This window comes from Engraulis encrasicolus, chromosome 22 (assembly GCF_034702125.1).
Source record: "Engraulis encrasicolus isolate BLACKSEA-1 chromosome 22, IST_EnEncr_1.0, whole genome shotgun sequence".
In the NCBI taxonomy this organism is placed as follows: domain Eukaryota; kingdom Metazoa; phylum Chordata; class Actinopteri; order Clupeiformes; family Engraulidae; genus Engraulis; species Engraulis encrasicolus.
Window position 1 is genome coordinate 29,304,300 of NC_085878.1, and position 15,559 is coordinate 29,319,858.

The 15,559-nt window shown below is 43.5% G+C and overlaps 1 protein-coding gene across 1 annotated transcript in view; it reads right to left on the reverse strand.

Moving 5' to 3' along the window:
* Positions 1-5,855, reverse strand: part of LOC134438651 (leukotriene B4 receptor 1-like) — a 9,464-nt gene extending 3,609 nt beyond the window's left edge. Inside the window, exons 1-4 of the mRNA XM_063188263.1 lie at positions 5,780-5,855; positions 3,661-3,769; positions 2,980-3,185; positions 2,242-2,419 (exon numbers count right to left, since the gene is read on the reverse strand). Coding sequence (XP_063044333.1) covers positions 2,242-2,419; positions 2,980-3,185; positions 3,661-3,765 — 489 coding nt within the window. The 5' untranslated portion in view covers positions 3,766-3,769; positions 5,780-5,855. The remainder of the gene's footprint in view (positions 1-2,241; positions 2,420-2,979; positions 3,186-3,660; positions 3,770-5,779) is intronic.
* Between the last annotated feature and the right edge of the window lie 9,704 nt (positions 5,856-15,559).

Sequence of the window (15,559 nt, forward strand, 5' to 3'; positions counted from 1 at the left end):
GATTAACTATGATTAACTATGCAGGCAGGCAACTAGGCCTACACAACGTGTAGGCCTATGTGTTTACATATCCTCTGGATCTTGATTGGTGTCGCCGCCGCAGCCGAAAGGCACTGATTGGAAGGTCACATACCCGAATACAGAGCAGATGAAAATGATTCCTACTAAAGCGTTAAGTAGGCCTATGTTCAACAATATTTTTTAAATGACACCAAATTTATTTTGGATTATTCCAACGGCAGATCACAAGGCGCAGGGAACTTTGACGTGCCATTAAGAGCTGCGTAAACGCTATTTAGAGGTGGGTTAACGCTATTTAGAGGTGGGTAAACGCTATTTCCTAAATTCCAGAGGTGCGTAAACGGCGTTTACGTGGGTTTACCCTCCACTACAGCCCTGGTTTACGCAACTTCCTTTCACTTTCAGTTTTGATGTCACACAACGTCCTCTTTCTGTGGGAACAGATTTCAGCACAGACTAGAGAAAATATTTCACCAAAGATCGATAACGTGTCATTGCTCATTGTAGTTTAAGCTGATGTTTAACTTCTCTTTTGACACCTTTGATGCCCTCGTCACCAGCACTGCTTTTGCAGTTTTTGCCGCTTTTGTCACTTGCTCTTCCATACAATGTCAATAACTTTCTTCACTTTTGTCACTTTTACTGCTTTTGGTCTGTTCCTACAGTTAGGGCCTTTACAGAACAGGGAAGCGGGATGGGATGGAAGCATACTTGTCAACTTTGAGCTCCCAAAATCCGGGAAAATTCCCATATTTTAAGCCAAAATCCGGGAAATGTTCTAAAGGCCAAATTTTGACAGAAAACGGGATGACAGAGACAGATCGGACAGTGCGTTCTACTCTGCTTTTCACAACAGCGCGCGTGCAAAGACAGATCCTGTCTAAAATCCCTCAGCACACGTTTTACAGCGTGGAGAAACAATGCAATGAAAACAAAACAATGAAATGAGCGCAATGAGTTTCTTCTTGTTGTTTTGTCGCACAAGTTGTCTGTTCGTGCAAAACTTCGTGCTGGTACAGGTTGTGATTAGGTTAATCGCATGATTCGCTGTTCCGAGGCTGTTTTATGCGTTGCATGAACTGACGGTTTCTGAGGAAAAGAGTGGGCGCACAAGCGCTACGGAGCTCAAGGGTGACAGCTCGTATTTTCAAGGAACGCAGCTTCTGGCAGGTAGCTTGATAAGCAAGACCCTCTGTCTCTCTCTTCAAGAGGGGGTGTGGCTCGTCGGACAGGGCCGTGGGTAGCCTATAAATAGCCTACTGGACCGACGGTGTTTTTTGATAATGTGAAAAATCCGGGATATTTCCGGGAAAATTTTCAAATCGGGAAGAAATCGGGAAATGAGTCAAAATTAGGGAGTTTCCCGGGAAATTAGGGATGGTTGACAGGTATGCATGGAAGCGATTTTTACCAGCGGCGGTGATAATACATGCAGATCTGTCCCTCCACAAAAAACACGGTGGTAGTCTGGCGGTAGTGGCACGGGAGACGGCTCTGTGCCACGCTGCATTTTGAAAATCCAACTCAAGCGGAATTTGGACGGCAGCGTCCCGTTGAAATGAATGGCAAAATAGCATTGGCTGAACAGGACTGGGCGTGCACACCGTCGTGGTCAATGTGAAAGGCTGAGTAGAACATGCCGGCCGGGACTAAGCAGAAAGACTTCCATCTTCTTGCTGCCGCCACGCTACGCTCTTGTGTGTAACTGGGCTTAGGTTGACTTCTCTACCCAACATCAGCATCCTGCTGCTGTTCACACTGCCTTTTACTTTCAGTTTCACTTTGACTTCACACAACTTCCTGTCACACACACACAGTGGCCGTTTTCCAATGTGAAGTGTGCTCCCCTTGCTAGTGTGAGCTACGCCCATTTCTTGAGTATTCCGTCATCGGTACTTGTCGAGCACTGTTTCAAAGTAAAGTGTGCCTCATAGGTCTACCAAGTACCACACCCTTCTTTTGTAGAATTGTCTAGGATGCAATTGCTACATCCTTGCCGTTTCAAAATTCCCAAAATCCTTAACGCAACGTTTTGACCCTCATGTCTTCATCAGGCAAAGTGACACTTCTTTTGAGGGTCGAAACATTCCGTTCTTGTCATTAAATTCAACACAGAAGTCAAGCAATGTTGCGGACTTTATTTACTCGTCTTGGATTTATTATTCTATTGCCCTGCACCCGACCCATCGGGTGGGATGTGCACAAATCTACTTCGTCTACCGTCAGTGTGCTGCTGCTGTTGTTGTTGCCATGGTTGTTGTCGTCATGGAGGAGGGTGTAGAGACTGACGGAGGGGATAGCGGAGAGGCAGCTGGCCAACCAGATGCTAGCCAGCAGAATCCCCTCCCCCCGCACACCCAAACGCTCCCACTGCCGCCGGTATAACACCTGCACGTACCTGCAGACACACACACGCGCACACACACACACACACACACACACACACACACACACACACACACAAAGTACCTGTCTTCAGTGACACGGTTACCACGATAACACTAAGACACATGTATGCGTGCATGAACGCATATACACACACACACACATGTGCACACTGTCTTCAGTGACATGGTAATGCTAAGACACATGCAAGCACGCCTGCGCACATGTGCACACACACACACACACACACACACACACACACACACACACGTACCTGCCTTCAGTGACACGGCTACCACAATAACGCTAATATACAGGCATGCACACACACACAGTACCTGTCTATAGTCATAGGCGTACTAATAAGTGATAAGGTGAGAATGCAGACTCTCAGACAGACAAATAGGGGGACAGACGATTCGTTCAACGCACGTTACCAAAAATTGAGACGTTTCGTAGAAGACCTAAAGATGTTTCGTAAAGAGGACGTTTCATTCACCACAAAGACATTTCGTTCAAGCCAGGCAGACGAATGCAACGTCACACACACACAGACACACACACACACGGTACCTGTGCACACTCATTAGTGATACGGCCATAGTGCTGACGCTGAGGCAGGTGAATGCTATGTAGCAGGCTGTCTGGCAGGTGCGAAGGCCCAGTGAGTCCCAGCCGTACTGCATCCCGTACATCCAGACCGGCACCGTCAGCATACACAGCACATCACACACAGCCAGGTGCAGCATCAGACGCAGCGTGAAGCTATCCTTCTTAGCCTGTGGACGACACACACACATTATACACATTACAAACACACACTACTGAATATACACAGCACATCACACACAGCCAGGTGCAGCATCAGACGCAGCGTGAAGTTATCCTTCTTAGCCTATGGACGAATAACACACATTACACACACAAACACACACACACACACACACACACACACACACACACACACACACACACACACACACACACACACACACACACTAGTGAGTTTACACAGCACATCACACAACGCCATCACACACTGAAGCAATTTATATTGATTTTAATCATTTCAAAGTTATGATTGTTTACCAAAGTTCAAGGTTCCAATCCTAGCTGGGAATAAATCTCCCAACCCTTCTCCATCTCTCTCCTTCTCATTTGCTGTCATATTTCGTACTGTCCTGTCAGGTAAAGGCAGAAAGCCCAAACAATTCTGTGTGTACGTACTTGAAAAAATGAGGAAGGTGTGATTACCTTCAGATATCGTGGCAACAGAATCAGCACCAGCAGGTTCCCGATCAGCGCCACCAAACACACGAGCGCGCGCACAGACACACTGACCAGCTCCCCTGCAGACATGGCACTACAGAGGGAAACACAAATAAATAATATAGCTTACACACACACACACACACACACACACACACACACACACACTGACCAGCTCCCCTGCAGACATGGCACTACAGGGGGAAACACAAGTAAATAATATAGCTTTTACACACACACACACACACACACACACACACACACACTGACCAGCTCCCCTGAAGACATGGCACTACAGGGGGAAACACAAATAAATAATATAGCTTACACACACACACACACACACGCACGCACGCACGCACGCACGCGCACACACACACACACACACACACACACACACACACACACACACACACACACATACACACACAAATACAATAATAATAATTTAAAGTAATTACAGCTAACCAAAAGGGAGAAAGACTAACTGCTTGAGTTATTATAAGCCAGCACGCCTGTACATATTTCAGACCTTGAGACCTCCCAGCTCCTTCCAGGTAGGGCCAATGACGATTCTTTTAGTAAGAAATGGAACAGTCACAGCTAATGCCCATAAATTAATTAGTAATTGGTGATGTATATACAAGCAAAGAATATGCATCTTGACTCAGGCATTCAAAACAAACAAACAAATAATAATTTAATCCATGCAATAGTGACATTAGCTGTGGTTGCACGGTTGTACTGGGTTTTTACGTTGACATTACGTTGTTCTGGGTGACGTAACAGTAACATAGCACGTGTATCTCGAGCCATAGCGACCAGTTGACGAGCTATAGTGACCAGCTTAGCGACGCTGTTGGAATGGTGTTGAACAGCTGATTCGAACGCGATTGTTGCGTCGCCCGGAACTTTTTCCCTGCCCGGAACAAATTTCCTGTGACAGTACCCCTGGTGTCTGCTACTACTAAAATGTCACTGACCCAAATACAATATTCTGCATTAACGGCCTACTGTACTCCTACTGTTTAACAGCCTACTGTGTTTCTGACCCCCAGAGCCCCTTACCAGACACCATCCCGCCACTGGGACATTGTAATATTCACTGAGAAAAACGTAGCTTCCATAGTACTACACCACTAAAGGCACCCAGAACTGCCAGCCAGCAAACTGGTGCTATGGGAACCATCACATGGGTGCCGGTTAAGAGGACGTCCCACACTAACATTTGTGGACATACTCAAGAAGGACGCAAGAGCCCAGAGAACCAGCTAATTGAAAACATGTATGGAGAATCGGGATGACTGGAAGCAACGATGGAAGGCTCGTCTGAGGACGATCTAGAGACTATGACATTACACAGGGCCTTTCCTAATACATTATGACTTGGTCATTGTGCGTCTGCTAACAGCTAATTCATAACAGGGGCCGTGTCTTAAGGGGTTAATGTAATGTAAGCAATTCAGACCTGAAGTTGAAGCTGAGACATTGCGATTTGTAGTGGGGGGATGGGGAGAAGGAGCTACATTAAGTCGTTCTTTTAATCTAGGTTTAATGTTACTCTGTTGATGTTGCTTGAAATCTTAAAATATATTCCCTCTTCTGTTTCTTTGTAGACAAATCACATCCTGTTTATAACCATTGCTGTGAACACACTGCTATTTCAAACCCCCAGATCTCCCATACAGTCTAATGCCGTCTAATTTTCACAAATGTTCACGTTCCACATCTGACCCAATAGCCAATAAACACATACTGTATCAGTAGTACAATAAATACATAGTCAACAGCAGCACACACACACACACACACACACACGCACACACACACACACATTTTGATTTTTAGAAAATGATTTCAAGGCCCACTTGGAATACCTTCAGGGCCCACCAGTGGGCCCCTGCCCCCAGTTTACGAAACACTGGTCTATGCCACAGGCACAGCATGTACTGTGATTTAACATGATGTAATGCAATGTTACGTTAAGCACTGTTACACACATTTAGCTGCATGTCCTGTAAGCCTATGAGTTGTGCTGTATAAATAAAGTTATTATTATTATTATTATTGTTGTTATTATTATTATTATTAATGTAATTCAGACCTGGATTCGGGGCTGGTGTGGACAGTGGAGCTGTTGTTGTTATGGTGGTCTGTGACCTCCGCTGAATGTCCTGAGAAAACGCTTCTGTTGCTATTGCTGTAGTTGTTGTTGTTGGTCTGGGTCCTGTCCTTGTCTATCCTTTATCAGGCACCAATAGACTGGAGCGGAAGGCAGTGTGGTGGATAAATAGACCAACGGACACACTGACAAGTGTCACACACTCACGCACTCACACACACATACCGGTACACACGTCCTGATGCTTGTGTGTATGTGGACTGTTGCTCCTGCTATACACTAGAGCCCCAGCTAGAGGAAGCGTGTCATTTCTACTGAAAAAGGAAACCACAGAGTGAGAGGTGTTAAAAACACTTGTTTAGTTCCACCCGACCTCAGCATTGTAGTGCCACACTGCTAAGGTTTGGGAGGCCCTAAGCATAACTGGTCACAAGCCCCCCCCTCAAAATCAAGTAATAATAACGGCAATCTACTAACTAGTGAATATATGTTTTGTGATATAGTTCAATATTTCTTTCAATGACGTTTTTTAGTCAATCTAAATTTAAGAGGCCGCAATTCTGGGGGCAAAGTGACTGGTGACCCAAGCACCGGTTGGGGCCCTAAGCATTCTGCGTACTCTGCTTATGTCTAACGGCGACCCTGGCCACACTTGAATCTTCCATCCATGGGCGGCGCTATTAAGAGGCTAGGGGAAGCTTAGCTTCCCCAAAGTTGTCATAAGAAATAAATGAAATGAAATTTTAAAATCATGTTTTTTTTTATATCCAGCGATGGAGTGTCGCAGGCACACACAAGGAAACAGAACGAGGGTTTCCTGCTGAAGTGCCTATCCACCTTGTTAGTAGATCTAGCCTCGTTGCGGCGATGTCATGCTGCGGCCAACCAATCAGGTGTCAGTTCTGCTGGCTTCAACAGAGCCAGGCAGTGAGGCGGCCGGGCTCGTGGCTTATGAAATGAAATCCGGAATGTTTAATATCTTGATAAAACGATGACCTCTAGAATAAATTGGGATTCCACTGCATTTCATATATAGATCTTTCGTTTTTTTTCCACCAGCCATAGGTCACAATGTTGACATTTTCCTCTTTAGCATCTATCAAATGGATAGCCTATTTGGCGAATCTAAATGGACATTTTGCCTCTATCTTCAAGTAGCAGGAATTAACAGGACAGAATAAGGTAGGAAATCAGTTTTTCCCCCTGATGTGCTCGCCGAAGCGCTAAGTTTACTATTTGGTGGCAATGTTGTTCGATGTAGTTGTCTACTTGTCTTCCGTCTAACTAGCCATCACAAAGCAAAACACCTGTGCTATCCTGTCACCAAGCGAACACCACTTTCAAAAATGCACACCTTTCCTGAATTCATGGTGGCCTGCCAGGGTGGTTTAGTTACCATATGTAATGTGTGTATATTCGCTTGCGTTTGTTGGGCATCTGCGTGTGACTGGAGTGGACAGTACAGTGCGAGGCAGCGAGAACATTGTCTGGCTGCGCAAGCTACTTATTTGTAGAACCTAGTAAGCTAACATTTAGCTCCACTAGACAAGCTACATCCAATAGAAATATTAAGCTAGTTACAACCATCTGGAAAATGTAGCGAACTACATTACAAGCTACTTCAACTAGAAATTCAAAATTACAGCATATTTGTATTATTTGGGCTGCAAAACTGACATCTGAAGACAGCCTGTTGGATATGAGATATGATATGAGATATCATGATATTTTTGGGCATGATATGGTCAATCAGCTGGCTTATTTGCTCTCCTGTCTTCCCCCGTGTGTGCGCATTTTGCCTCGTCATTAGTTTTACGAGTTTGATTGGGAGTTATACCGGTCTGAGGTAGAGTGACCTAGCGCATGAAAATGTCAATAGAAACAAAGGTGTGGACAGTCGGGTGTATGATTTGATTGCTCGAGACATTTTTGGGAGATAATAGTCCATGGTCTGGCAAATAGCCGTCTTCCTCTCCTGCCTCCAGTGTGTGTGTGTGTGTGTGTGTGTGTGTGTGTGCGCGCGTGTGTGTGCCTGTCGCGTTTGAGAGTTCCATTGGCGCACGAGCAAGACCCATAGTTGCGCATGGAAATGTTCCGTTTTATTTGCTCATCATTTTGTTTCAACAGCATATAATGTCATGCAGATAATATATCAAAAGTCGCGATTAGGGCCTCGCGTGGCGACTGATAGTGCCCCCAGACCCTCCTACCACAGTCTCTCCGATGACGTTTGCCCCCCCCCCCTTTTTTTTTTTTAGCTTCCCCAAGAGTCTTGCTGTAGCGCCGCCTATGCTTCCATCATTCGATAAGGTTTCCATTGGACTAATTATAGTGTTTATTTCCACACTAACTCAGCATTTTAGTGCCACACTTGATTCTGCCGTCATTGGACAAGGTTTCCATTGCACTAATTGTAGTGTTGACTTTTTTCCATACAAGTATGTTAACATCTTTTTTCCCTCAAGGAAACTTCAGTCAAGAATATGTGTCCCTCGTAATACAAGATGGAGGTGCCCTTCAGCAAAGCAACCAGTAACCAGTAATAACCAGGAATAACATGTACGAGTAAGGTGTTTTGAACAAAAACACCTACATAATGTGTAATGTAATGTAGTGTCATGTAATGTTGTGTAATTTAATGGAATGTGATGTGATGTAATACGTCAATGATGTAGGCCCACCTGTCCTCTCTCTGAGGCCTCTTGTTTGGATGTTTTATGTGATGGATGATGCAGTATGTGAGCATTTACAGAGCTCATCTTTGTGGTTTTTAGACTGCATCTGATCCAAAGATGCACCACACTCCTATGTCTCTCACTCTCGCATGCACATATATACAGACGCATACATACAGACGCATGCACACAAAGACAGACACACACACATACAATTCTAATTAAAGCCGTGCCTCACCTCAGTGAAAGGAGGAGGAAAGGAGTAGGATGTCCCTTGATCAGGCCCGTTTCTAGGATTTTGGGGGCCCTAGGCAAAGAGGTTGTCGGGGCCCTAGAGCATTTTTTTTGGGGGGGGGTGGACAGGGCATCCACGGCGCCAGAATTTCTGTTTCAGATGGGCCAGACCATTTTTGGATGGCACATAGCCTACCATTACAACATAATGTCACAGAATCCATGTAAACCTAATGGAACGACAATACATCATACCTAGACAGTGTTGTGTAGGCTATGCAGGGCAACACATGCATGAAGGGCAACAAATGCATAATGAGCAAGCATACACCAGCATTTTCGGTGGGGAAATGCAATCTAGTTATTATGATGACATGAACTTATCCCTACAGTTAGTTTTATGAAACTTCACGAAGAAAGACCTAGGCAAATATAGTCCATTCAATTCAATAGGCTCATAATTTCTCATGAAGGCTAATCTGGCCGGGTGTACCTAATCACCGGAACGGACCGAAACCTACCGGAACGGACCAAAACCTACCGGAACGGACCGAAACGGACATGAATGGACCGAAACGGACCATTTTTTCAGCCATATACACATTCAGAACACTTATAGAGCCCAGTAGCCTATGTGATCCCGGACCGGAACGCATAGAAACTGACATGAATGGACCGAAACGGACCATTTTTCAGCCACATTCAGAACACTTAGGCTATAGAGCCCAGTAGCCTATGTAATCCCGGACCGGAACGGATCGAAACTGACATGAATGGACCGAAACGGACCATTCCCCCCCCCAACCCCCCGCACACACACATTCCCCCCCCCCAACCCCCCGCACACCACATTCTTCAATAATCTATTAAAAGTTATCCAAAACTTTACCTTTGGTTTGAGGGTAGAGGGAATCCCTTTGTCATCGTGATGTCATAGGATAATCCCTGTCACAGGCTGTCATTTAAATCCAAGGTGTCTTTTTTTGTCAAGCGGCCAAAGCCTTTGCAATAGGCCTACGTCGCTGGTGCTAGCAGCACAATTAAATTGGCTCTCACTGAAATTGTATTACACAGAGCACAGAGAGACAAATAAATCAACTGCCAGACAGTCGGAGATGTCGGTGCTTGGTATAACAACAGCGGCAGTTTCGGTTTGACAGTTCATATCCACATTATCTTTGGTTCGGTGTCGTTCAGGATCTTCCGGTGCAGCGAAGCTTTACGACTACCATGATCTGGGTTAACTCTCTGATTGTGGTTAGGATCGAAATGATCCTAGAGGAACCCTCTCGCCCCTGTCGTGCCAAAAAGCGAGTCCCTGCCAGAACACGAGTGCCCTCATTGAAACCAATGGAAATCAATTACCATTTTTTCAGATATTTTTTACCCATTTTTGCAGATAAATCCGACACAATTTAAGATGGAAAGGTAATCAATAAAGCATCTGCATTCCTTCTGGAAGTATTACAAAGAACTGGTTAAAATTTCAGTAGGCCCATTATTTCCATAAAAGAATCGAAGAATTGTCATAACAAATGTTACCGTTTCATTCAAATAGCTCATATTAAGTGGAGGACGAGTAATGTTTCATAAGCATATTTTTAGTTCATAAATTATGTAATTCATTCTGCAAAAAATTGTATAATTTTCTCTCAAAAAATGTCATTGGTTTCAATGAGGGCACTCGTGTTCTGGCAGGCACTCGCTTTTCGGCACGACACCCCCTCCATCACTCCTTCCAACTGCTTCCATCATGTCAACGCTTCAATGTTCCACTAGCACTCAAACATAGCCTAAGAAGTCCTTCATCCCTCCTATTCAACGAAAATATGAACAATGACCAGGTTCAACAAATTGTCTTGTCTTGTTTTATCAAGTCTTGCCTGTCTGTGAGAATGAGCCACTAAAGACAATTTTCCGTTTCATGTGTGTTACAGACAATAAAGTATCTTATCTTATCTCATCTTATCATGCACAATAGTTTGTGAGTTTTTAATCCCATCGACCCAAACGGAAGTATGAATAGTTATTTGTAGGCTACAAGGCTTGGCTGTTGAAGTTCGTTGTGTCGATGGTTACAATTGTAGCACTTCGTAAAATTCCGCTGATGCTGCTGAGAAAAGTAGTTCCAACATGCAACAATTGAATGCATATCAGCCTACAAAATTGATGTCCTTTCAATCAGTATTCTATCAACGCAGAAATTTCATCGATGGTCTGACATAATAATTGATATCATTCTTGTGTTTTGTCCATTGGTAGGCCTAGACTACATTTTTTTGTGGAGATGCGATCAAGCCCATGCACTTGCGCGAGCCTAGCTTTAACCACCTTTGGACTTGCTTGAAATGCCTAGCCTAGGAAATAAGAGTCCGTTGTCAAAATCTGTGTGATTATTGAAATTATTGAATTATCATCTAATTGTAGCCTATTGATAATTTAAGTAAGGGTTAACGTTCGGCGAGAAGGTCGCTACCGTGGAATAGCAGCACGACAGAGAGAATCTTTAGACCCCGACGCGGAGCGGAGGGGTCTTGTTCTCTCTGAAGTGCTGCTATTCCACAAAGCGACCGACTCGCCGAAAGTTAACCCGCTTATTATATGGATATACTTAAATGATTCACACATGGCGGGGACATTTCTTTAGACCTATTTAATGTTAAGATTGTTGCTGCGCAAAACAAAACAGTGCCGTTGTGGAACACCGCTAGGCAACAGCTAGGTAGCCAGGACAACAGGTGTTGTCTATCACAGCAGCTGATTAGAGTGACAAAAGACCGGACCCCCTGCGGAGTGATATGAAACATTCGCTTTAGCCACTGACTTGTAGCCTATACAAGCCAGTGGCTTTAGCAGTGAACGTCTTGTTGCCATTGACAGCGGTAGCCAGGACAACGGGTGCTGTCTATCACAGCAGCTGATTAGAGTCTTGTTGAAAAGTCGCTTTAGCAGTGAAAAGTCTTGTTGCCATTGACAGCGGTCTGTTATAGACCAACCCGTCCGTTATCGAAAAATAACAGACGTCCGAACGTTGGGGAGCCTCGTTGAAATGAATGGAGCATTCGACAGATGACGTCACAACCATATAATAATTATTAATAATGCATACCCAAAGCAAAAATGGACACAAATTGTCGAAGAGCAAAATAAATTGTGTTGAGAGAAAGTGGAAGAGAAAGTGGAAGTGTCGGACTCACCCCTATTCTCTCGAAAGAGTTGGTGCGCCCTCGTTTTGCCCTACTTTCAGAAGGGTTACACGAGCTTGCATCTGTGATTATAGCCAGTAGCCTCGTGGTGAAACAAACAGCTACCGTCGTACAGCATACTAAACAGCTAGTGAAATCATTTTAAAAAGCGAACAGTCGTTCTAGTTAGCACCTAGTCAGGTATCATGAATGATGCTGATCTAACGGTGTAGGATTTCGGTGGCTTTATTTTAAGAAAATTAACTTTAACGGCAGCTATCAATGTAAGTAGGGAGCTCCACAATGAAGATCTCAAGGAAGGCATCTAACGGCACCTGCTGCAACTCGTGTGGTGCCAGGTGGGACAACGAAGAATGCATCGAGTGCTCGGCTTGTGAGAAATGGTATTACCGTTCGTGTGTTCCGCTAAGCCCTGACCTCTACAAAGAGTGGTCAAACCCATTATTGGTCTTCCTTTGCCACACCTGTGCTTTCAGAGATGGGCGGTATGATGCTGTGGCAGCACTTAAACGGTCAGTAAAAAAAATAAAGCAAGCATGCCATATTATTTTTATATATCTAAGTATGTATATACATGTATGTGTGTGTGTGTGTGTGTGTGTTAGGCAGATATTTTTTTAGGATGATTGGACTGACGATGCCAAAGCAGAAAATGTTTTTATTTTATTTTTATTGTGCAAGTTGAACATGGAATCACTTTGAGCAATGGTAGTGCCATCTGATATTGGCTTGTTAAATGCATGCTGAAATGTACGTGCTTTCCGTTGTAGGCTATAGGTGAGGCTATGTAGTAGATATTAATCTGAAGTGAACTGGTCAAAATTCGGGCGTCACGGTGTCCTGTCTGTCTGTCCGTTCTGGGTACACGAGGAGGACCGCTGTGCACAAGATGTTTGACGAACTCTGATTGGCCCAAGACCCTTGTGCACGAGCTCATTTGCATAAATGTCCCGCCACAAACTAGCATCTGAAATGAACTGGTCAAAATTCGGGCGTCAGGGTGTCTTGTCTGTCTGTCCATTCTGGGTACACGAGGAGGAGCGCTGTGCACAGGATGTTTGGCGAACTGTGATTGGCCCTAGACCCTTGTGCACAAACAAGGCTGGAGCTGGGTCAGTCAGTGCAGAGCGACTAGAAGAGGAATAGTATTGGCCTATTGGCAACATTGACTGATAAACAGACTGGTACTGCCCTCTGGGGGTGGACAGAAGGACACGCACAAGTTCTGTATTAGGAATGTAGAGTGCATTCCAATTTGCGACCTTGCTTCCTCCACTTGTGCTTGTGGCCTCGCCCGCCTCCTGGCCCGTCTTCTGTGGAGAAAAGAAAAAAGTTTCCCTGCTGTCAGCCTAGCCAAACAATTTTTGGGGACTATTCTACATTCACCATCCAGTTTGCAAATGAGAAATTACTTAACAATTGAGCCCTTGCAAGATATTGGAATATAATGCTTTTGTCAGTGATGTCATTATGACGTATTACTTCCTGGTACGAGGCCACAAGCACAAGTGGAGGACGCAACGCAAGGTGGCATATTGGGATGAACTCGTAGTGTATATTGGCCTATTGGCAGCATTGACTGATACACAGACTAGTACTGCCCTCTGGGGGTGGACAGAAGCACACGTTTAAGTTCTGTAATAGGCCTACTGTTAATAGGCATTTTATCTGCAAAACTCACTGTCCCTTTGGTCATGCTTGTAAATATTGGTTTGTCATGTATTAATATTCATGAAAAGATAAAATTTGGCAATAGGGAGCACAGTACCAATGAGCTACATAGTTGCAATACCTACACAGTGCACCTTTAACAACTTCTGTATTGGACTGTATGTTATTTGAACTTTTTAAAATTAATTAATTTATTTATTATTATTTTTTAAATGTATTATTTACTCTATAATCTCTGGTACACTGTCCTAGTTTCTGAGGATTCACTGACCAAGTCTTATGTCTATTTTAGAGAAAAGAGTATATGTTTAAGTAAAAAGTATATGCATGATGAGACTAGAAAAAAACAGTGGTGTAGTCTACGTAGAACGCAGGTATACGCAGTATACCCACTTCACATTTTCAGAGATTTCAGTATACCCACTTAAAATTGATTGATCCATTATATAGAATAGCACAAATAAATACAGTATGCCCACTTCAAAAATGCTCAAATATACAGTATACCCAATACAAAAAAGTAGACTACACCACTGGATAAAACAATACAATAGTATGACATATATTTATTTTATAACAGTTGAGAATACTTAACCCTGTGAAACCTGAACCATGAAAGCAATGAGAGAAAATTCTAATTTTTTGGAATTTGCTTCAATATTGGTCCCTTATAAGAAATGTAAAAAAAATTCAAAATTTTGTTAAGGTCACTGAGATATTTAATGCATCATATATGATGCATCAGGCTTTAAATGAATGAAAATTCCAATTTCATGACCATTGAAAAATGACTTTTAATGCATTTACAACTTTTTTTTAATTTAAAAAAAGTTGTCAGACAATTTAATTTGAGGATTATCTTTAAATATTTAGTGAGATCCTGCCATTTTTTTAAGCCTATCCTTGTTTTAGCAGGACCATATTTTACATTTTCCACAGCCTGGTTGGGTAATTTTTTAAAATCTATGTAAAAACATAGCTGATCGAATGCTTAACAACCTATTTATGAGTGTAATATAGATCATTATTCATTTTTGATGTGTAATTTGAATATATGGGTCCATTACTACAATTGGACCATTTCTCCATTCACTTCAATGCATTTTTTACGAGATCATAATTTCAACATTTTGCATTACATTTTCAAAATTGCAAGTAAAACCTGTTTCTTAAGGCAATATCTTTGTCTTGAAGTAAAACAACTTGTGTGTTTTGTTAAACGATCGTCATGGTATGCTTTGTAAGTTTCCCTATGGAGCAAATGCATTGATGGCTGACTTCCTGCCACCGCCGGATGGTGCTTATATGTTTCATCAGTTTTAGCACGATCTCTCTGCAACACGGTGTAAAAATATAAACTCTTCCTTGATTAATTGCACAAAGCAAGTGTTCAAATTAAAGGATGTAGAGTTATATTTCGGAAATTTGTACACAAACCTTTTGCAATTTGACGATATCTCAGCGTCGGTCAGGGAAACCGCTTCTACTCCATTTTTGCATTTTTCGCCTAGCTGTGATCAACTTGTTGTTGACCGCTGCTCTCTTGTGGCGGTTTCCGTGTACTGCAGGACGTTTGGAAATGACACGCAGGATGTTTTTGAGATGGATTTTTTTGTGTGTCAGCGTGGAGAGGGCTTTGAATTTGATGCATCATATATGATGCATTCGGCGCGATAGGGTTAAGTGTAAAATTATCATTCCTCTGTTGCAGGCTTAGGGTAAAGTACCCATGCTTTCGATCGGAGCGTCTGCTGCTAAGGACATATGGCGTAACACCACCTCCGCTAACCACTGATACCATGCCAGGGTTCCGAGACACCATATCAGTGAAGATCCTGCAGCTGCTGGCACCTGCCACCCTGGAAGACCACTCTCCGCGGTCAGTGGTTGCCGACAGCAACTGCTTCTACAGAGCCTTGTCTCTGGGGCTGTATGGGACGCAGGACCACCATACCCTATTGCGGCTCTTGACCGCA